Raw genomic sequence first — 22,006 nt, 5'->3', positions numbered from 1 at the left:
GTGACGTCTCTATAGGACAGGATGTTTGCGCTCGTTAATTCTCTATGGGGGGAGGGGCTCTTCAATATCGTTGCTCTGGTCTCTGCCCCCTCCCCCCCACACTTCTGAAACACATTGGTGGGACCCGTAGATGGTGCAACGAAGGAGGCAGAGCAGGGTCAAGGCTGCTGATCTTCCAGAGCCATCAGAACCCTCTATTCCATGTGCACACTCGTCTGACAAAACCCAACTGGAAAGGACTGTTTACACTGTCTTCTAGCCACACCGGCAGCTGAGGTGGCCGAGGCTAGCCTTTCTGCGTCACCGGGGTGTCAGGCTCTTGCACTCGGCCAGGCTTGGCCGCCTCTCCTGTGCTGTTGGCCCTCGAGAGCCTACATGGAGGATTATGCTTCTCTCCATTCTAGTACTCTCTGGACTGGATCTTTTCATTCGATAATTCTTCCGTTACTTTTAATTTTTGTCAGAGTAATGTAAGCACTTTTGAAAAAATTAAAAAGTACCAAAACACTTTAAGAAAAACAGCAGCTTCTCCCCATGGCAAAGCCCCATTCCAAGGCAGCCGTGCTCAACGCTTCTGGCAGTTTCTCCTGGTTTTGACCTCTGTTTTTCAGAAGAATATGCTCATTTGCCGTATCTTCTCAACATAAATATAATCGGTTTTTATTAAGTCAATAACCAGTTATAATGACTATGCAAAACCACTTATTTTTGAGTCAAGTTGTAATTATATCTCCTTTCTTACAATTTCTTATAAGGGCTAATAGTTGCTTTGTTGTCACGTTGCTTGAGTTTTCTGTATATTTGTAGTTATTTTTTCTCAAATATTCCATCAGTCATCAGATGCTGATGAATAAATTCTCAAACACTCAAGAGCATCGAATAGTCTTTCAGTCCCCCACCCCCACCCCCACCCCTCTTCAGCAGTCCTCCCTCCACCTTACTGCTTCTGGTGGGATGGCACGTTGTGTACGCTCTGGGCCCGCTGAGCTGATGATGTGCCGGGAGCTCCCTGTGCCGTCTCCCATGTTGAAAACCCTTTTCCTGGACACCATGTTTTCAGCACCTTGGTTTACGCCCTCGCTGAGATGAAGCACATCGTGCGGGAGCTTCCCAAGTGCAGCAGAGGTTTTCGTTTGCTTGGGTTTGTTTTGTTTTGTTTTGTTTTTTCTTTTCTTTTTTGTCTCTGCGTTAAAAATGTTTTTATTCTCTCATCTCTCTTGATAGAAACTTTGGTATGAGATTCTAGGATCGAAATCACCTTCCCTCAGTATGTTAAAGGCACTGGCCCTCATCCTAAGTTGTGGTAATGAGACATGCTATAACAAATAGGCCCTAACATCATCCTCGTGTAATCCCTGCTCCTGTGCCCGTGTGTGGGCGATTCCAGACCAGCTCCACTCACCTGTGGCTCCTCCACCATCAGGCTCTGTGAGGGGAGAGGACACAGAAAGCACACCTGCTTCCTAGAAAACCTGGCCTAAAACTGGAACTTCACTCTGCTGATGCTGCATTGGCAAGAATTCATCACATGGCCACTCCCAAGTGCCAGGAGTCCTGGGAAATGCTGTCCCTGACAGGACATCCATTTCCCAGGGACAGCTCCAGACTGCGGCTGGGGGAGCATGAGCTATGTTAACGGATGGCCAGCCCTCTGCTGCAGCCACCACCTTCTTTTAAATATCCAGTGCCATTCTGACTCCTGTGTGACTGTGGGTGCTTCTTTCTGGAAACTTCTAGGAAGGACCTCATCTTTATTACTGATGTTTTCACATTCTGTAATGACATGTTTTTATGTGAGTCTCTTTGAGTTCATTCTGATGGATCCTTTCATTTGAGAGAATCTAAAAATTCCTTCCCTTTCCCTTTTCTAGGAACCCTACTAGTTCCATGTCAGAGACCCAATATCAAGCCTCTGGTTTCCTTTTATTTTCTCTTCTGCTGCCCATCTCTCTATTTTTGGCTCATTTTGGAGAGGTTCCTTAGTTTCATCCTCAGCTCCTTTGTTCAATTTTTATTTCAGTTTTAATTTTCAAGGGCTAATATCAGTAGTCATTTCTTTTTCCTAGGATCTCATTCTTGTTTTATGGACACAGCACCCTCTTTTGTCTCCCCAAGCTTGTTACTTACAGTTTACTTGCTGTTTTTCTCTGATCCCTTCATCTTCCCTGTTTCTTCCACCCCCTGTTTAGTGTCCTTATCTCTCTCATTTTCATGTTGGAGACATCCCTCCAGTGTCTGGAGAAGGAGGTCGTGGACATTGACTGGAGGCTTTACATACTCCGGCCAATCCGGTTGTGTGGACGCCCCATGTCAAGGCATGTGGTGTTTGGAGCAGTTTACTCTCCTTGGAGATCTGTCTGGGGAACCTGTGAAGTTTTAGGCACAGGGTTGGGAGAAGCACTGACCCCCACCTCAGCCCCACCCACTTTGCCCTCAGCCAGAGTCCCCCATACCCCATTTCTCCAGAGAAGAAGTTCTGGTATCTTCTGTGGGGAGAACTCGGCCACCTGCCTCAGGAGACAGTGAAGACAATGTCAAGGGTCTCAGTTTCTTGGAAAGACTCACAAAAGCCCCCACGCTGGGCCTCTCCAGGCATTTGTGGTTCCTGATATCTCTTGGTGCTAAGCCTGTCAGTGGTTCTTGGAGGTGAACCCTGTCACTTGCCATCATGTCCACCTTGGCAGCTGTCTCCAGCTGTTAGTTACTCCAGTTCCATCTTTTCCACCATACTTTCCCCCAAGATTAAACATCAGTTGGTGATTGTGCCAAGCCAATCTGTGCTATGGTGACTATAAAATGGCAACTTTTCAGTGTCTCTACTCTTTCTTCATCTTTCAACTGGCATGTCTCTGTGAGAAAGAGCTTCCTTTCATTTGTATGTAATGCGCATAATAGGCAAGAGGAGCATCTAGGAAGACAGTGTGTTCCAAAGAACTTGGTCAAAAGCAAGTGCTATAATAAAGCAAGCTAGTGTCATACTTTAATTTTTTTTAATTTTTTAATGTTTATTTTTGAGAGACAGAGAGACAGAGCACGAAGCAGGGAGATGCAGAGAGAGAGGGAAACACAGAATCCGAAGCAAGCTCCAGTCTCCAAGCTGTTCAGCACAGAGCACGACATGGGACTCAAACTCCCAAAATGTGAGACCCTGACTTGAACCGAAGTCAGATGCTTAACCAGCTGAGCCACCATAGTGTCATATTTTTAATAACCATAATTAGCCTAAAATTTTTACCTGTAGCCCAACTAACTTGCTTCTAGGTAGCCCCACCCAACACAGGGTTTACTGGCCACCCCCCCAGACTACTCACCATCTTTATTCCTGTCCTGGAGTCACCAGGCATCAAAGCTGCAAGACTTGGGCCATTCTTCAGCACCCCTTTCTCCCTCATCCCCACCCCAACAGACACACGCCTCCCGGGAGGCCTGACTCCTGAAGACCCTACCCACAGCACAGAGGCACACCTCTGCTCACCACCCCACAGCTGCATGACCGGATGAATACCCCAGCTGTGTGGCCCACCAGCCCACCTCTGGTCTTGTCTTCTTCCACACTCAGTGACAGAGAACCTCCAGGTCATGTATGTGTTTGTGTTTCTCCCTTGTTTCTGTTCTTTAGTCCTCCCTCATGTTAGGGGCCAAGCGCCAATTCCTGCGCATGCTTTTCAACATTCTTGCCATCTAGGCCTTGGTCTACACCAAGTATCTAGAATATGGAGGAGGGAGATTCCTTTTTATTGCAGATGGTAATACAGATAGCCCTCGCGTACTTACTCCATCACATTTTATTTTATTTTTAAGTACTTATTTTAGAAAGAGAGAGAGAAAGAGCACATGCATGACAGGGGCAGAGAGAGAGGGAGACAGAGGATCCTATCCGCACTGAGAGCGCAGAGCCTGATGTGGGGCTCAGACTCACAAACCTTGAGATGTTGACCTGAACGGAAGTTGGACGCTTTTCCAACTGAGCCACCCAAGGCGTCCCAGTCCAACACATTTTAAACTGTAAATTTCTTCCCTTCTTTGCGCATTTTCTGATGGGAAACTGCAGAGATCGTTTTTCAGTTAATGTTTCAGGTGCCCATCCTGGGCATGTTGCTGGAGGCTCAGAAAGTAGAATGAGGTGGACACGGTTTCATAATTCACAGTCTTAAAGGCTTGACAACAGAATAGAAATGTCCACTGGCAGTTACATTTCATGAGTCCTCACTCCATACCCACTTAATTCTCTACTTGAAAACGACTCATTTCCCAGGGCTGCCCCTTGGCCTCCGGGGGATACTTGGATTCTGAATCAAGCCCGAGCCTCATTCAGGAGTGTGTGTCCAAGGCTGACATGGTCTCTTCAGTGCCACAAACAATTATCTATACTTGTCCCCGGTGCCACAGCCCAGAAGCTGTCCAATCTGAGTTCATGTTAATTGCCAGCTAAAAGTGTGCCTGGGGTCACGTTGCCTCTCTGTGTCGCAGGTCCAGGATGCCCAGCCCCTCGTGGACACTCGCACCCCACTGAGCCTCAGCCACCTCCGCCTGAAACTCAAGAAGCTGAAGGTAATGCCAGTTCTTCCTCAGTTGCCCTTGTAACTGAGGAAACGTGGCCTCAGAAACCCCAGAAATGGAAACAGCCGGCTCGGCAAGGGATAAAGGTTCCCGTTGTTGACAATGCCGGGCCATGTCAGCAGCCCGTTAACCTCACTCTGCCAGCACAGGCGGGTAGTAGGGGCATGGGGACCCTTCTCCAGTCTTCCTGCGGACATTTGTCTGCAGAGGAGAGGGCGGAAGGGGCAGGAAGGCGCAGTGGCAGGGCCGTTCTGGAGCAATCGGTACCCTTCCTTCAAACAAGACCATTTCTTGACCTCCACAGATATTTTATTTCTTGAAGTTTAAGCTGTCTGGTGCTCATGGCTATTCTGACAGTAGTGCCTCCAGAACAAAATGCTGTGTGCTCTTTATGTGCCTGTTAGTGATGATATCTGAAGTGGGCAGAGCAGAAGCTAAACGTCATCCTCAAGCAAATCAATAGATCAGTGAACTTTAAAACCTAAAACAAGAGATTTTTCATTTCCTCTGGGCTCCAATCTCTTCTTCTGCACAGTATAAAATCACCTCTCTTAAAACATGAAGTGGTTTCCTCATTAGCATCATTCACTGAGTTTTGGACGGTAACCCAATTTCACAAAGAATCATAGCGTTCTTGCTGTTACTTCCATTCTGAGCATATGAAATTTGGCCCCTTCCTAACGTATCCCGATTTATAGACAAAGGAGCCTGCATGTGTCATACTCGTTGTTGAAGCTTGCTACAACAGCTCTTGCTGATATTTGAAGAGGCAGTGTAAACCTGCAGTGTGCCCAAGTCAAAGGAAATGTGGGGTTGAAGGAATCCGCTAAGTAAATCTGCACGGTAATGGCCTAGATGCAGCTGGTGCTTCCAAAGGCCCCCCATGTGTCTGTGTGTCTGTCCGCAGCTCGAGGAGGAGCGTCTCGCGGTCATCGACAGGGATAACCGCTTGCTGCTGGAGAGGGTGTCCTGCATCATGAGGACCAGGGGACAGACTGAGAAAGAAACAACTGCACATGTAAGAGGTAACTGGGGCTTCTGCACCCCACAGCCAGCACCAAACCCAGAAGGACCCGGAGTGCTCAGCTCCAGGGCCTGCACAGGATAGCTGCCCCTGAGCCAGAACGGGGCCTTTCCTTCCCCTCCAGAGAGCCCTGTGCTTCCTGCTGTGTTGTCCACGAATCAGAGTATTGCCTGGGACTCAGGCTGATTCCGTGCCCACCACAGAACAGGGACACAAACAATAGCTCTCAGTGCTGTGAGCTCACTGCGCACCTGTGCTGTCCCACTGTGCTACATCATCTCACTGCCTAACTCTCATACTTAGCCCGTGAGGAAGGGTCTATTGTGCTTCTTGGTGTACAGATGGGGAAACTGAGGCACCGAGCGGTGACAGAACTTGGTGAGGACGGCACCTAGAAACTGGTGGAAGCAGGTTCCACCCCAGGGCCTGTGCCCAGGCATTTCTCCTAGGTTTTCATCTGCGAAAGCAGCCAAGGCTGTTGTTTTCTGCCAGCACACCATGGGCCCAATATTTGCCTGGAAACGGCATCAAAGGCAACGCACTCCTGTCTCCAATGTGGGTGGTGACTGCTCCTGCTTGTTGCAGACGAGGTGGCCACTCCCAGCCTCGTGCTGGTGCTGCTTTTTCCCAACCACATTGTTTTTTACCCAAAGTGCAGTTCTCTGTAGAAATGGAGAATACCAGGCCTCCATGGTCTTTAAAATCTGCCTATAAAAGTTTGGAGACAATTATGAATCCTAAAAGCCCCTCTCGTTGTCCTTTCCTTTTAAATGCAACAGTTCAGTAGTGACAGTGATGGATAATTGTAATGCAGGTGGGTTTTCAGAAGTGATCAGTCCTCTTAAAACCTTTAGCCTGTACCTGTCTCCAAGAAGCTCAGAATGGTTTCCAGATTCTGCAATAAATTAAAATTTAGTTGACCCTCAAGCACAGGAAGTGCGTCTTATAGGAAGGCTATAGTGGGCCCAGACCAAAGCTCCATGGGAAGAGTGGATCGTACAGTCCTGCTGAACTGGGTTTATCAAAGTAATTTGTCTCCCAGTTCAGCAGTGGTTCACCTGGGGCTACACTCTGAGGGGCCTGGAAGGATGGGAAGCAGGCCTGCGTGTCAGGAATGGCCCCTATGCTTCATGGCTGCAGCCACTGTCCAGCCCGTCATTAAAAACCTGGAGATGGGGCGCCTGGGTGGCGCAGTCGGTTAAGCGTCCGACTTCAGCCAGGTCACGATCTCGCGGTCCGGGAGTTCGAGCCCCGCGTCGGGCTCTGGGCTGATGGCTCAGAGCCTGGAGCCTGTTTCCAATTCTGTGTCTCCCTCTCTCTCTGCCCCTCCCCCGTTCATGCTCTCTCTCTGTCCCAAAAAATAAATAAATGTTGAAAAAAAATAAAATAAAAAAAAAAATAAAAACCTGGAGCTATGGGTAGACCTCCATTCTCCTGGGATAGTTTACATTACATTTGGAATCACTTTCTGCATTAAATACAGATATTTCACCGGTGTATAAAAATCACTGTTGAGGGGCGCCTGGGTGGCGCAGTCGGTTAAGCGTCCGACTTCAGCCAGGTCACGATCTCGCAGTCCGGGAGTTCGAGCCCCGCGTCGGGCTCTGGGCTGATGGCTCGGAGCCTGGAGCCTGTTTCCGATTCTGTGTCTCCCTCTCTCTCTGCCCCTCCCCCGTTCATGCTCTGTCTCTCTCTGTCCCAAAAATAAATAAACGTTGAAAAAAAAAAATTTAAAAAAAAAAATCACTGTTGAGTGATTAAAGCTTAAAAGCTTAAAGCTGTTATGAGGGAGCCTAGGCTAATAGTTAATCTCCATACAACTCAGGCCAGGATAGGCTCCTACAGGGAGCTTCTCACACAAGATGCCTGGATTCTCTTTGATAAGCGAGTCCCTAGCAGCCTGGAGGGGAATCCACACAATCAAACGGCTCCCCCCTCAGAACCTGCCTGATCTGTCACACACAGGAAATAAGCGAAGAAGGAGGGAAAAGAGGAAGCAGAAGTGATCCCGGGAGGTACCAGCCAGTCAGAAGCCCACAGGAAGTCCCTGGGCTTGAACAAGGGAGCCAGACAGAACCAGACTTCAGGAAACATGAAAGGGATGTGAGGGGCCAAAGGTGGCCTGTGAACCGACCCAGCTCCTCCCACACCAGGAAATTATTTTGGCCGGCTTTGCAAGCCACATACCCCCTCCTTGTCTTGCTTGGATTTAAACCAGCAGAAGACCTCCTTTTCCCTTCCGACATATTTCTCATTGTTCAGCTCTGGGCCATATGCTGAGGACAAAGGGTGGTTGCTTTGCACGTTCAAACTCGAAGCGAATTCAGCTTCGCGCAACTCTTGACGTTTGGAGTGTGGAAGTAGGAGGCACCTAGCTAATTCAGCTAATGACTCATCACAAAGTAGTGGTAGAAATGGTGTGTCTCCTTGTGATTAGTTTAATGGAGCCCCAGCAAAAATAAAAGTCAATGATTTCTGTCAAGAATACATCAGTTTGGGCCTGATAACTGGCCATTTCATTTCTCTGTCCTTTATTTAATAAAAGACACTTGTCAAGTTAACACAGGGTGTGGAAGAGAATCAGCCAATTTTCAGGGAGATCTTGGCTATTCCCAGAACATTGCAAACTAGTTGGTTCAGATAGCATGGATGTACCTAGCTACCTAACTACTCAGTAGCAAAAGTCAACACTATAGGAGAAACTATATGACCAACAATTGGGCTTTAATTCTTCATTTTATTTTGTATGGCTTTATTGAGATATAATTGGCATATGGTACACTATATATTTTCAGTGTACCGTTTGATAAGTTTGACGTGCTTTACACCTGTGAGAATATCACCACAATCAAGATAATAACTATACCCATCACTCCTCCAGGTCTCCTGTTCCCATGAATAATTACCCCACCCCTCCTCTCTCCCATCCACATACATCCACAGTCTTTTTGTCCCTGTGGACAAGTTTGCATTTTCTGAGTAAATCCATGCATTGTCTGCCTTTTTCTGCCATTTACTCCATGTAATAGCATGGTTGAGTGAGTCAATAGACCATTCCTTTTTGTGGCTGAGTAGTGCTCATTGTAGGGAGCCATCACAGTTTGTTTATCCATTCACGTATTGGTGAGCATTTGGATTGTCTTTAATCTTTGACTATTAAACAAATAAGGGTGAAATGAGTATTCATGTTTTTAAAAAGTCAAAAACCAGGGGGCCTGTGTGGCTCAGTTGATTAAGTGACCGACTTTGGCTCAGGCTATGATCTCGCAGTTTGTGGGTTCAGGCCCCATGTGAGGCTCTGTGCTGACAGCTCAGAGCCTCGAGCCTGCTTCGGATTCTGTGTCTCCTCTCTCTGTCCCTCCCTCACTCATGCTCTGCCTCTCTGTGTCTCTCAAAAATAAATAAATTTCAAAAAAAAAATTGTTTTTTTAAATCAAGAACCAGTATCTGCCCAAGACTGAAAACTCAATGATAAATGAAGAGTCTTAAATATGAGTCACACAGAGAAAGTCTTCCAAGCATGACAGCATAAGGAGGTCTCTGGACCCACTCCCCAGTAAAACTGATAAAAAATTATTTTTAAAACAATCATTTAAGGTTTATGGAAATGGTCCTAAGGACATACACCATATGAAGAAACATTTATCCAAGAAAATCTGCTGAAATGTGATGCGGCAAGAACAGACAGATTCCATAGTATTTGAACTGAGACACACTCCATCCCCCTCCCTCCCAACCCTTCCAGGCTGATGCAGCCAAGAGCAAAGGGCTCCTTCTCTCTCCAACTTCCCACTGGAGAAGCTTTCTTTCTGGAAAAGGCAGGACTTCAGCATTTATCATCCTGTCTCCAGCTGCCTATTACTGAGACCACATCTCAGGTGAGAGTGGCCCAGAGATGAAGACTCCTTTCTGCCCAGCTCCCACTCAGAAAACGGAGGCTCCACCTTGAGTGGTATTGCTGAGAATACTGGGGCCTGATCCCCTTGGCCTAGTTCATAAAACAGGAGTTTGATGTTGGGACAGTCAAGCCATAAATATCTATGTGTTCTCCCCCACTACAATGGAAGAGCATGGGATGTCACACAGAGAGAAGCTTGCCATTCTGAGCTCCAGAACTCTGAGATTTTGTGTAGGGTGAGATGCAAACCATGAAATAAATGGTTCTTGATGTTCCCTCAAAGCAGCTGACTTCATTTTCAGCAAAGTGTGGCAAGTTCCAAGCATCACTGAACATGAAATAAAAGACATTCAAATTGGAGAGGAAAACAAAAACTGTCTCTATTCACAGATGATATGATCTTGCATACAGAAAATCCTAAGGAAACCAGTTTAAAAAAACCCAAAACTATTAGAACTAATACACAAGTTCACCAAGGTAGCAGGACACAAGATTAATATACAAAAGTCCATTGTATTTTTATATATTTGCTATTAACAATCTGAAACTGAAATTAAGAAAATTGTTTCATTTGCAAAAACATCAAAAATAATAGGGGCGCCTGGGTGGCGCAGTCGGTTAAGCGTCCGACTTCAGCCAGGTCACGATCTCGCGGTCCGTGAGTTCGAGCCCCGCGTCGGGCTCTGGGCTGATGGCTCAGAGCCTGGAGCCTGTTTCCAATTCTGTGTCTCCCTCTCTCTCTGCCCCTCCCCCGTTCATGATCTGTCTCTCTCTGTCCCAAAAATAAATAAACGTTGAAAAAAAAATGTTTAAAAAAAATAATAAAATACTTGGGAACAAATTTAATAAAGAAAGTACAAAACTTACATTCTGAAAACTATAAAACATTGTTGAAAGAAATTAAAAAATAAATAAATGGGGGAACATCCTATGTTCGTAAGTCAGAAGACTTTGTATTGTTAGCATGGCATACTCCACAAACTGATCTGATTCAGTGCCACCCCTACCAGAATCCTAGCTGATTTCTTTGTAGAAATTGACAAGTGGATTTGAAAATTCATATGGAACTGGCAAGGGACACCAAGTAGTCAAACAATCTTGAAAAAGAAGAACAAAATAGGAGTCATGTATCCTGATTCCAAAACTTTCTGCAAAGCAGTGGTAATCAAGACAATGTGGTGCCAACATAAGGGCAGACATGGATCAATGAAATAGAATTGAGAGTCCAGAAATAAACCCATGTGTCTATATCAATTTATTTTCAATAAAGATGCCAGGACCATTCAATAGGGAAAGAATAGTCTTTTCAGCAAATGGTGTGGAACAATTCTATATTCATATGCAGAAGAATAAAGTTGGGCTCTTATTTCACACCACATACAAGAATTAACTCAGAATGGATCAAAGACCAAAATATAAAAGCTGAGACAGGGGCACTTGTGTGGCTTAGTCAGTTGAACAACTGAATCTTGGTTTCTGCTCACGTCATGATCTCCTCGTGGTTCATGAGTTCAAGTCACACATCAGGCTCACTGCTGTCAGCCTGTCAGTGCAGAGTCCTCTTTAGATTCTCTGCCCCCTCTCTTTGCCCCTCCCCTGCTTGTGCTTTCCTCAAAATAAATATTTTTTTTAAAAAAGCTGAAACATGGGGCGCCTGGGTGGCGCAGTCGGTTAAGCGTCCGACTTCAGCCAGGTCACGATCTCGCGGTCCGTGAGTTCGAGCCCCGCGTCAGGCTCTGGGCTGATGGCTTGGAGCCTGTTTCCGATTCTGTGTCTCCCTCTCTCTCTGCCCCTCCCCCGTTCATGCTCTGTCTCTCTCTGTCCCAAAAATAAATAAAAACGTTGAAAAAAAAATTTTTAAAACCTGAAACAAAATATAAAAACTCATATAAGAAAACATAGAAGTGAATCTTCCTGACCTCATCTTTGGCAATGGTATTAGATATGACACCAAAAGCATGAAAAAAGAGAAAACATTAAGCTGGATAAATTAGACTTAGTTAAAATTAAGGACTTCTGTGCTTCAAAGGACAGTATCAAGAAAGTGAAAAGAGTCCACAGAATGGGCAAAAATATTTGCAAGTTATATATCTGATAAGGGACTTGCATATATTCAGAATATATGAAGAACTCTTACAGCCAAATGATAAAAAGAAAAATAGCCCAATTTAAAGATACGCAAATGATCTGAATAAATATTTCTCCAAGGAAGATATGCAAAAGGACAATAAATACATGAAAAAATGTTCAACATCATTAGTCATCATGGAAATGCAAGTCAAAACCACAATGTGATATCACTTTATACCCACAAGTTTGGCTAGAACCAAAGGCAGATAATAACAAATGTTGGTGAGGATGTGGAAAAATTGGAATTTTCATCCACTGCTGGCAGAAATGTAAAATGGTGCAGCTACTTTGGAAAAAAGTCTGGCAGTTTTTCAAATGTTTAAACATAGAGTTACCATATGATTCAGTAATTCCACTCCTAGACACATACACAAGAGAAATGAAAATATGCCCACAGTAAAACTTGTATAGGAATATCTACATCAGTGTTATTCATAATAGCCAAGGGTAGGAACAATACAAATATTCATCAACTGAAGAATGAATAAACAATATTTGGTATACCCACGCACAATGGAATATTATTCAGGAATTTAAAAGAATGAATATTTAAAATAGCATAACATGGGGGCATGACTTCGGCTCAGGTCATGATCTCGTGGTCTGTGAGTTCGAGCCCCATGTCGGGCTCTGTGCTGACAGCTCAGAGCCTGGAGCCTGCTTTGGATTCTCTCTCTCTGCCCCTCTCTCTCTGCCCCTCCCCCGCTCATGCTCTGTCTCTCATTCTGTCAAAAATAAATAAACATTAAAAAATTTTTTTAAATAAAACAGTATAACATAGATGAACCTTGAAAACTTTATGCTGAATACAAAGAAATGGAAAAACATTCCATGCTCATGGATTGGAAGAATAAATATTGTTAAAATGTCAATACTACCCAAAGCTATCTACACATTCAATGCAATACCAATCAGAATTGCACCAGAATTCCTCTCAAAGCTAGAACAAACAATCCTAAAATTTGTATGAAACCACAAAAGACCCCGAATAGCCAAAGTAATATTGAAGAAGAAAACCAAAGCAGGAGGCATCACAATCTCAGACTTTAGCCTCTACTACAAAGCTGTAATCGTCAGGACAGTATGGTATTGGCACAAAAACAGACACAGTGGGATAGAATAGACAACCCAGAAATGGACCCACAAACGTATGGCCAACTCATCTTTGACAAAGCAGGAAAGAATATCCAGTGGAATAAAGACAGTCTCTTCAGCAAGTGGTGCTGGGAAAACTAGACAGCGACGTGCAGAAGAATGAACCTGGACCACTTTCTTACACCATACACAAAAATGAACTCAAAATGGATGAAGGACCTGAATGTGAGACAGGAAATCATCAAAACCCTAGAGGAGAAGGCAGGAAAAAACCTCTTTGACCTCAACCGCAGCAATTTCTTACTCAACATGTCTCCAAAGGCAAAGGAATTAAAAGCAAAAATGAACTATTCTGCTCTGGAAAATAGTGTGGAGGTTCCTCAAAAAATTAAAAATAGAACTACCCTATGGCCCAGAAATAGCACTGCTAGGAATCTACCCAAGGGATACAGGAGTGCTGATGCATAGGGGCACTTGTACCCCAATGTTTATAGAAGCACTTTCAACAATAAACAAACTATAGAAAGAGCCAAACTATGGAAAGAGCCTAAATTTGTCAACTGACAAATGGATAAAGATGTGGTTTATATATACAATAGAATACTACTTGGCAATGAGAAAGAATGAAATCTGGCCATTTGCAGCAATGTGGATGGAACTGGAGGGTATTATGCTAAGTGAAATAAGCCAGGCAGAGAAAGACAGATACCGTATGTTTTCACTCATATGTGGATCTTGAGAAACTTAACAGAAGACCATTTTGGGGGGGGGGGGGGGTAGTTACAGAGAGGGAGGGAGGGAAACCATAAGAGACTCTCAAAGACTGAGAACAAACTAAGGATAGGTGGGGGGTGGGGGAGAGGCGAAAGTGGGTGATGGGCAGGGAGGAGAGCACTTGTTGGGATGAGTACTGGGTGTTGTATGGAAACCAATTTGACAATAAATTATATTTAAAAAAAGAAAAGAAAAGAAAACTTTATGCTGAGAGAAAGAAGCCAATACGCTATATGGTTCAATTTATATGAAATGTCCAGAATAGGGAAATCCATAGAAATAAAAAGTAGATTAGTGGTCACTTAGGGTTGGGGGCAGGGAGGGATAGTGAGTTGATAGTTAAAGAGTACAAGGTTTCTTTTTGAGGATGATGAAACTATTCCCATTGACTATGCTGGTGGTTGCACATATCCAAGACATTTGTATGAGATCAGGAAGTTTTTCATCTTAAGAGGACAGTCCTTAAGAGGCTAAATAAAGCTCATTGCTAGGAAGATGGTAGAATAGGAAGCACCAGGAATCTGTCTCTCTACCTAGACAATCGTGCAATTAAAATCTGTCTGAAGTAACTACTTTGGAGCTCTATTGAAACTACTTTGGAATCTATTGAAAACTTATCACTTCCAGGGGGAAGATTTGGGCATAAAATTGTGGTTAATTTCAGTCAATATCAGCTCTTAGCAAAGTAGCATCTACACATTGCCTGCCCACAGACTCATGATAGGCAGCTGTACACGTGGTCCTAGAGCAGCCTGTGATAGCCAAAGTAGGCAACAAAAGACCCTTACCTCCAAATATCAGGTCGATTGCTGCTTCTGATCACTGATTGCTGCTTCTGATCACAAATGTGCAGATGAAGAGGTGACAACCACTCTTGTTGCAAGACCATCCTGCTACTGCTGAAGTGACTGCCAGGGAATTTAAAGAACCAGTGTCCTTTATCTACCCACCTCTTCTCATTTTTCCCTTTCCCCGCTTTGGGAGTCAGACACTAAAGACTCGGGCATACAAAAACAACTGCATGTACATGGAAAATTAGAAAGTGTCCTTTGAATGCTCAGAAAAAGGCTCAGAAAAGAAATTAGAAGGTTACACCTCAGGCTGATCCTCAGCACAGAGTTAGCCTATGGCAACAAACAAAATTAATTAATTAATTAATTAATTAATTATAATAAAAACCAACTAGCTCTGAGGAAGGGGGAGAATCTTACTTCCAGAGTTACCACAGTACTGGATCCAAATGTCTAGTTTTCAATAAAAAATTATAAGGCATGCAAATAAACATGAAAGGCCTATTCAAAGGGAGAAAAAAAAAATGCATAAATGGAAACTGTCACTGAAAATGACCTGATGTCAGATATATAAAACAAAGATTTTAAAACAATGGTTTTAAATGCTCAAAGAACTGAAGAAAGATGTGGAGAAAGTCAAGAGAATTATGTATGAACAAAATGGAAATATTAACAAGGAGATAGAAAACCTAAAAAGAAACCAAAAAGAAATTCTGAAGTTAAAAATACCATCACTGAAAAGAAAAATTTACTAGAGGGATTCAAAGGAAGACTTAAGCAGGCAGAAGGAAGAATCAGTGAACTTGAAGGTAAGACAAAGGAAAGTATCTAGGCTGAGGAACAGAAAGAAAAAAGATTGAGGAAAAGCACAGAACCTGAAGGACCTTTGGGATATCATTAAGTGGATCAACATATATATTGTGAGAGTTCCAGAAGGACGAGAGAAAGGGGCAGAAAGGATATTTGAAGAAATAATGGCTAAGAACTTCCCAGATTTCATCCAAGAAGTTCAATGAACTTCAAGTAAGATGAACTCAAAGAGATCCATGCTGAGGCACATTATAATCATACTTCGGAAAGACAAAGACAAAGAATATTAAAAGCTTCAAGTAAGAAGCAAATCTTACATACAGGGATCATAAATGAGATAATTAGCAGATTAGCAGAGTGTCAAAAGAACAAAAAAATGTCAACCAAGAATCCCATATCCGGAAAATCTGTCCTTCAAAAGTGAAGGAGAAATCAAGACATTCCCAAATAAATAAAGGCTGCGGGAGTTCATTACCACTTGACCTTCTCCACCCTGAGTCCTTCAGGGTGAAATTACTAGTTACTATGCAGTAAATCAAAGCCATATGGAGAAATAAAGATCTCAATAACAGTAAACACATGAGCAAATATCAAAGCTACTATTACTGGAAATTTGGAGTTCCAAATCTTATTTTATACATAATTTAAGAGACTAATTTATTTAAAACTATTGTTATTTTATGGGGCACATGATGTATTAGAATGTAATTTTATGATTGGGGTGCCTGGGTGGCTCAGTAGGTTGAGTATCCGACTTCGGCTCAGGTCATGATCTCACAGTTCGTGGGTTTGAGCCCCACATCAGGCTCTGCTGACCGCTTACTCAGAGCCTGGAGCCTGCTTTGGATTCTGTGTCTCCTTCTCTCTCTGCCCCTCCCCTACTCATGCTTTGTCTCACTCTGTTTCTCAAAAATAAATAAATGTAAAAAAAAAATTTTTTTTTAAAGAAAGTAAGTTTATGAAATCAATAACTAAAAAGGATGGGAAGACAGCAGTGAAAGAACGGTTTTTATATATTATTGAAGTTAATCTGATATTGATTAAATGTAAAGTGTTATAACTCTAGGATGTCAAATGCAATCCTCAAGGTAACCACAAATAAAATAGCTATAGAGTATACACAAAAAGAAACAAAGGAATTGAAATGTTTTACTACAAAAAATCAACTAAAGAAGACAGTAATGCAGGAAATAAAAGACAAAAAGCTATTAGGCATATGGAAAACAAATAGCAAAATAGCAAAAGTCCCTCCTTATTAGTAATTACTTTTTAAATTTATTTTAATGTTTATCTATTTTGAGAGGGGAAGGGCAGAGAAAGAGGGGAAAGTGGATCTTAAGCAGACTCTGTTCTGACAGCAGAGCCTGTTGCAGGGCTCCAACTCATGAACTGTGAGATCACGGACCTGAACCAAAGTCAGACACTTACCTAAACGAGCCACCCAAGTGCCCCAGGAATTATTAAAAAAATTTTTTTTAATCTTTATTTATTTTTGAGAGAGAGAGACAGAGTGCGAGCAGGGGAGGAGCAGAGAGAGAGGGAGACACAGAATCTGAAGCAGGCTCCAGGCCCTGAGCTGTCAGCATAGAGCCCGATGCAGGGCTCCAACTCATGAACTGTGAGATCATGACCTGAGCCAAAGCTGGATGCTTAACCGACTGAGCCACCCAGGTGCCCCGGGAATTACTTTAAATATAAATGGATAAACTCTCCAATCAGAAGACAGAGATTGGCAGAATGGATAAAAACACATGATCAAACTATATACTGCCTACAAGAAACTCACTTCAGAGCCAAATAGATTGAAAGTTAAAGTATGGTAAAAAAATATCTCACGCAAATAACAACTAAAATAGAGCAGAAGTGGCTATTCTACTATGAAACAAAATATACTTTAGATACAAAAAAGTTTACAGGAGACAAAAAAGGACGTTATATATTAACAAAAGTTTTAATACAAGAAGATATCAAATTATAAACATTTGTGCACCTAAGGACAGACCACCAAAATATATGAAGCAAAAGTTGACACGATTGAAGGTAGAAATAGACAGTTCTACAATAATAATTGGAGACTTCAGTATCCTGTTTACAACAATGGACAGAACAACCAGACAGAAGATAAGTAAATAAATAGAAGACCTAACACAACAAGCCAACTAGACCCTACAGACATACACAGAACACTCTACCCAACAACAGCATACACATTCTTCTCAAGTGTACATGTGGCATTTTCTAGAACAGATCATATTTTAGGCCACGAAGCAAATACTGATAGATCTAAAAAGATAGGTATCATACAAAGTATCTTCTCTGACCATAACAGGATGAAATTAGGTATCAGTAACAGAAGGAAAACTGGAAAATTCACAAAATTCTGGGAATTAGACAATAAACACTTTTTAAAAAATGTTTATTTATTTATTTATTTATTTTGAGAGAGAGAGTGTGAGAGAACAAGTGTCAGCACGTGGGGAGGGGCAGAGAGAGAGGGAGAGAGAGAGAGAATCCCATGCCGCATCTTCACTGTCAGCAAAGAGCCTGATGCAGGGCTTGAGCTCATGAACCATGAGATCATGACCTGAGCCAAAATCAAGAGTTGGACGCTTAACTGAGTGAGCCATCCAGGTGCCCCTAAACAATATACTCATAAATAAGTAATAGGTCAAAGAAGAAAACAAAAAACAGAAAATACTTAGAGACAAATGAAAATGAAAGCACAACATACCAAAACTTATGTGACGTGCAGGAAATTGGTGCCAGTGAGGGTAATTATAGCTGCACACACATTTAAAAAAAGGATCTCAAAGAACAACCCAATTTTACTACTTGAGGAACTAGGAAAAGAAGAACAAACTAAATCTAAAGCTAACAGAAGGAAGGAAATAATAAAGTATAGAGCAGAGATAAATGAAATAAAGAGTAGAAAAACAATAGAGAAAATAAATGAAACTAAAAGTTGGTTCTTCAAAAAGATTTAAAAAATTAACAAAATTTTAGGTAGACACACTAAGGAAAATAGAGAAGAGACTCAACTTATGAAAATAAGAAATGAAAGTAGGGCCATTACTACCAATGCTATAGACATAAAAAGGATTATAGGAGAATGCTATGAAGGATCATATGCCAACAAATTGGATGCCTAGCTGAAATGGACAAATTCATAGAACCACAAAACCTACCAAGACTAAAACATGAAAACAGAGAATTTGAACAGACTTATAATTAGTAAGGAGATGGAATCAGTAATCAAAAATCCCCTAACAAAAAAAGCCCTGGACCCTACAGCTTAACTGGTGAATTACACGAAATAGTTAAAGAAAAAGTAATACCAATGCTTGTCAAACTTTTCCCCAAAAATGAAGAGGAAACACTTCCTAACTCATTCTATGAGGGCAATGTTACCCTAATACTTAAGTTGGACAAAGACTCCACAAGAAAAGAAGACTACATACCAATATCCCTTATGAATATTGTCTCTTTAAATACTAGCAAACCGATTAGCAGCATATTAAAAATATCATATACCATGACTAAGTGAGATTTATTTCTGGAATACAAGGATGGTTCAACATATCAAAGCCAATCAATATAGTAAACCACATTAACACGGGGCACCTGGGTGGCTCAGTTGGTTAAGTGTCCAACTTTGGCTGAGGTAATGATCTCATGGTTTGTGAATTTGAGCCCCACATTGGGCTCTGTGCTGACAGCTTAGGGCCTGGAGCCTGCTTTAGATTCTGTGTCTCCCTCTCTCTCTCTGCCCTCCCCAACTCATGCCCTGTCTCTCTCTGTCTCTCAAAAATAAATAAATGTTAAAAAATCTTTTTTAAAAAAAGTAAACCACATTAACAGAATGAAGGGGAAAAATAGACATTATTTCAATTGACGAGAAAGAGCATTTGACAAAATTCAACGTCCTTTCATGATAACAACACTCAATAAACTAGGAATAGAATGGAACATACCTCCATATAATAAAAGCCACATAGGAAAACCCACAGTGAATATCATAATGGTAAAAGACTGAGAGCTTTTCCTCTAAGTTCAGGACAATTTTGTTTTCAGCACTTTTATTCAACATAGTACTGAAAGTTCTGGCTAGAACAAATAGTCAAGGGAAATAAAAGGCATCCAAATTGGAAAGAAAGAAGTAAAATGATGTCTGGTCACAGATGATATGCTCTTACATGTAGAAGATCTTAATAATTACACACACACACACACACACACACACACAAACTGTTAGAACTAATAAATGAATTCAGCAAAGTAGCAGGACACTAAGTCAACACAAAAAATCAATTGCATTCTAGACATGAACAATGAAGAATCTGAAAATGAAATTACAAAAAATTCCATTTGCAATAGTCTCAAAAGGAATAAATACTTAGGAATTAACTAAGAAGGCGAAAGACTTGTACAATAAAAAGTATAACACATTGACAAAAGAAATAAAAGAAGACATAAATAAATGGAAACACATGGCATGTTCACAGATTGGAAGAGTTAATATTGTTAAAATGTCAATACTACTCAAAGTGATCTATAAATTCAGTGTCATGCCTATCAAAACCCCAATGACAGTTTTGCAGAAATAGAAAAAAACCCATCCTAAAATTATATGGGATCTCAAGGGACCTGAAACAGCCAAAACAAAATCTCGAAAAAGAAGAAGTCTGGAGGGCTCACACTACTTGACTTCACAATCAGGGAGTTACAGAGTTACAGTAATCAAAATGGTGTGGTATTGGCATAAAGACAGACATATGGACCAGTGGAATAGAATAGAATTCCCAGAAATAAACCCTTACATATATGGTCAAATAATTTTTGACAAGGATGCCAAGACCATTCAATGGGGAAAGGACAGTCTTTTCGACAAATAGCACTGGGAAACCTAGATACCCACATGCAAAAAAAAAAATGAAGTTGGACTCTTAAACTATAAACAAAAATTCACAAATGTATCAAAGAACTAAATGCACAACCTAAAACAATAAAACTCTTAGAAGAAAACAGAAAAAAAGCTTCCTATAATTGGATTTGGCAATGACTTCTTGGAGCAGTGCCGGGCCCTTCCTACCCCTCCGCCTTTGCTCCACACCACTCCTCTGCTGCACGTTCCTTCACACATCGTGTCTTTAACCCCGTTGCCCCCCCCCACCAGCCATCAGCCTAACAGATGAGTCTACCTCAGTGTCCCACCCAGTTAGATCACACGCTCAAATCTAGTGCCACTACTCGTTCTCTGTGACTTTGGGTAAGTTTTAACCTCAGTAAGGCTAATGATAGAGTAGCTAGCTCTAAGGACTAAGTGAGATAAACATACTCCACAGACTCTAAGATACAACCCCCCCCCCCAACTTCCATGCACACATACCCCTAAAGGGCTCTGAAATGGGAATGCATCTTACAGGGCACAGCATGGCAGCGTTTTGCATGCAGCCCTGCCTCTGGCCTTCTCATCCGTCACCTGGGCCCCTGCAGTGGCCCCTCCACGCACATTCTCTCTCACCTGCTCTCCACCCTTTCTCTACAATGATCCTTTCGAAATGCAAGAATGTGCTTTACAGCCTTCTGTGGCCCTGCGCTGCCTGCACAGGTAAGTCAGGACTCCTCCAGCGGCACCTGGCCCTCCAGGGTCCAGCCTCTGTCAGGCTCCTAGATGCACCTGCCACCACCGGGCATGTCCTTCCTCTCCTTGCCTTCCTGCTCACACCTCTGTCATTTCAGAGTTCTGTCCCAGCATCACTTCTGATTGCCACTTCTTCCCTCTGTCCTCAGGAAGCCCTGAGCATCCCCACCTCTGTGTCCCCAGCACATCGACACCACTGAGCTGCTTTTCCTCCTCTTCACCATGCCTGCGTGCTCTCTCCCTCACCTGGGCCGTGAGGTCACCGCTCACCTCTGAAGCCCAGCTCCTCCCCAACCAGGGACCTGCAGCAAGATGCACTACCAAATGTTTGTCAGACAAGTGAGAAAGAGGAAATATACCGTCTCTGGGAGCCCTTCCTGCCTTCTGAGCACTCCAGCCCATTCTCTCCAATGCAGTAGGAGGGCTTCCACTGGTTTTAACTCCGTCAGTACTTCAAGAACTATCTATGCTGTTTTTTGGAGTCTAAGCAGGGGGAGAAGAGAACAGGGACTTCATGGAGTGCAAAGAGAAAGGAAAACCACTCTGGAAAGGATCACAAACCGAGAGCTGTTGTTACACAGAGCCCAGAGGTGGCAGAAGACCAGGAAGGGCTGACAGGCACAAAGTTCCGGAGCAACGTGTCCTGGGAAATTGAAGACCCGCACCGTGACAAGGTGCTTGTGGTTTCTTGTTTCCTGCACATCCACAGCTATTTGAAATTTCCATTTGCTTCATTGGAGTTATGCATTTGGACTCACTGATTCTTTCTTGTTTTATGGCATTTTATTCTATTGTCTGAAAGCATTTGCCAAACGGTCCTCTCCTAATACTATTAAGACCCAGCAGGGGCGCCTGGGTGGCTCAGTCGGTTAAGCGGCCAACTTCGGCTCAGGTCATGATCTCGCGGTCCGTGAGTTCGAGCCCCGCGTCGGGCTCTGTGCTGACAGCTCAGAGCCTGGAGCCTGTTTCAGATTCTGTGTCTCCTTCTCTCTGACCCTCCCCCATTCATGCTCTGTCTCTCTCTGTCTCAAAAATAAATAAACGTTAAAAAAAATTAAAAAAAAAAAAAAAGACCCAGCACAGTGACTCAGCTGATGAATGCACTGTTTCCTCACACAAAGAAGTCATAAGGAGACGAAAATGAACTCAACTGATTGATTACAGGTTGAGGGAGAGAGATATGGTGAAAAATAACAACTTAGCAAGATGGTATGCAGGAAATCATGTGACAGTGCCAAATTGGTTATGGCACACTATGTCAAGAAAGGCAAAGAAAATTAATA

The 22,006-nt window shown here is 42.8% G+C and overlaps 1 protein-coding gene across 1 annotated transcript in view; it reads left to right on the top strand.

Moving 5' to 3' along the window:
* The window catches only part of CFAP97D2 (CFAP97 domain containing 2), a 31,250-nt gene extending 9,607 nt beyond the window's left edge, over positions 1-21,643 (top strand). The window contains exons 2-4 of the mRNA XM_040486984.1: positions 4,471-4,551; positions 5,468-5,578; positions 20,873-21,643. Of these exons, the coding sequence (XP_040342918.1) occupies positions 4,471-4,551; positions 5,468-5,578; positions 20,873-20,923 (243 nt within the window). The 3' untranslated portion in view covers positions 20,924-21,643. The remainder of the gene's footprint in view (positions 1-4,470; positions 4,552-5,467; positions 5,579-20,872) is intronic.
* The last annotated feature ends 363 nt before the right edge of the window (positions 21,644-22,006 follow it).

The sequence above is a fragment of the Herpailurus yagouaroundi genome, unplaced genomic scaffold (genome assembly GCF_014898765.1).
Source record: "Herpailurus yagouaroundi ecotype Mexico unplaced genomic scaffold, PumYag 164, whole genome shotgun sequence".
Lineage (NCBI taxonomy): Eukaryota > Metazoa > Chordata > Mammalia > Carnivora > Felidae > Herpailurus > Herpailurus yagouaroundi.
This window is presented reverse-complemented; position numbering and strand designations above follow the sequence as displayed.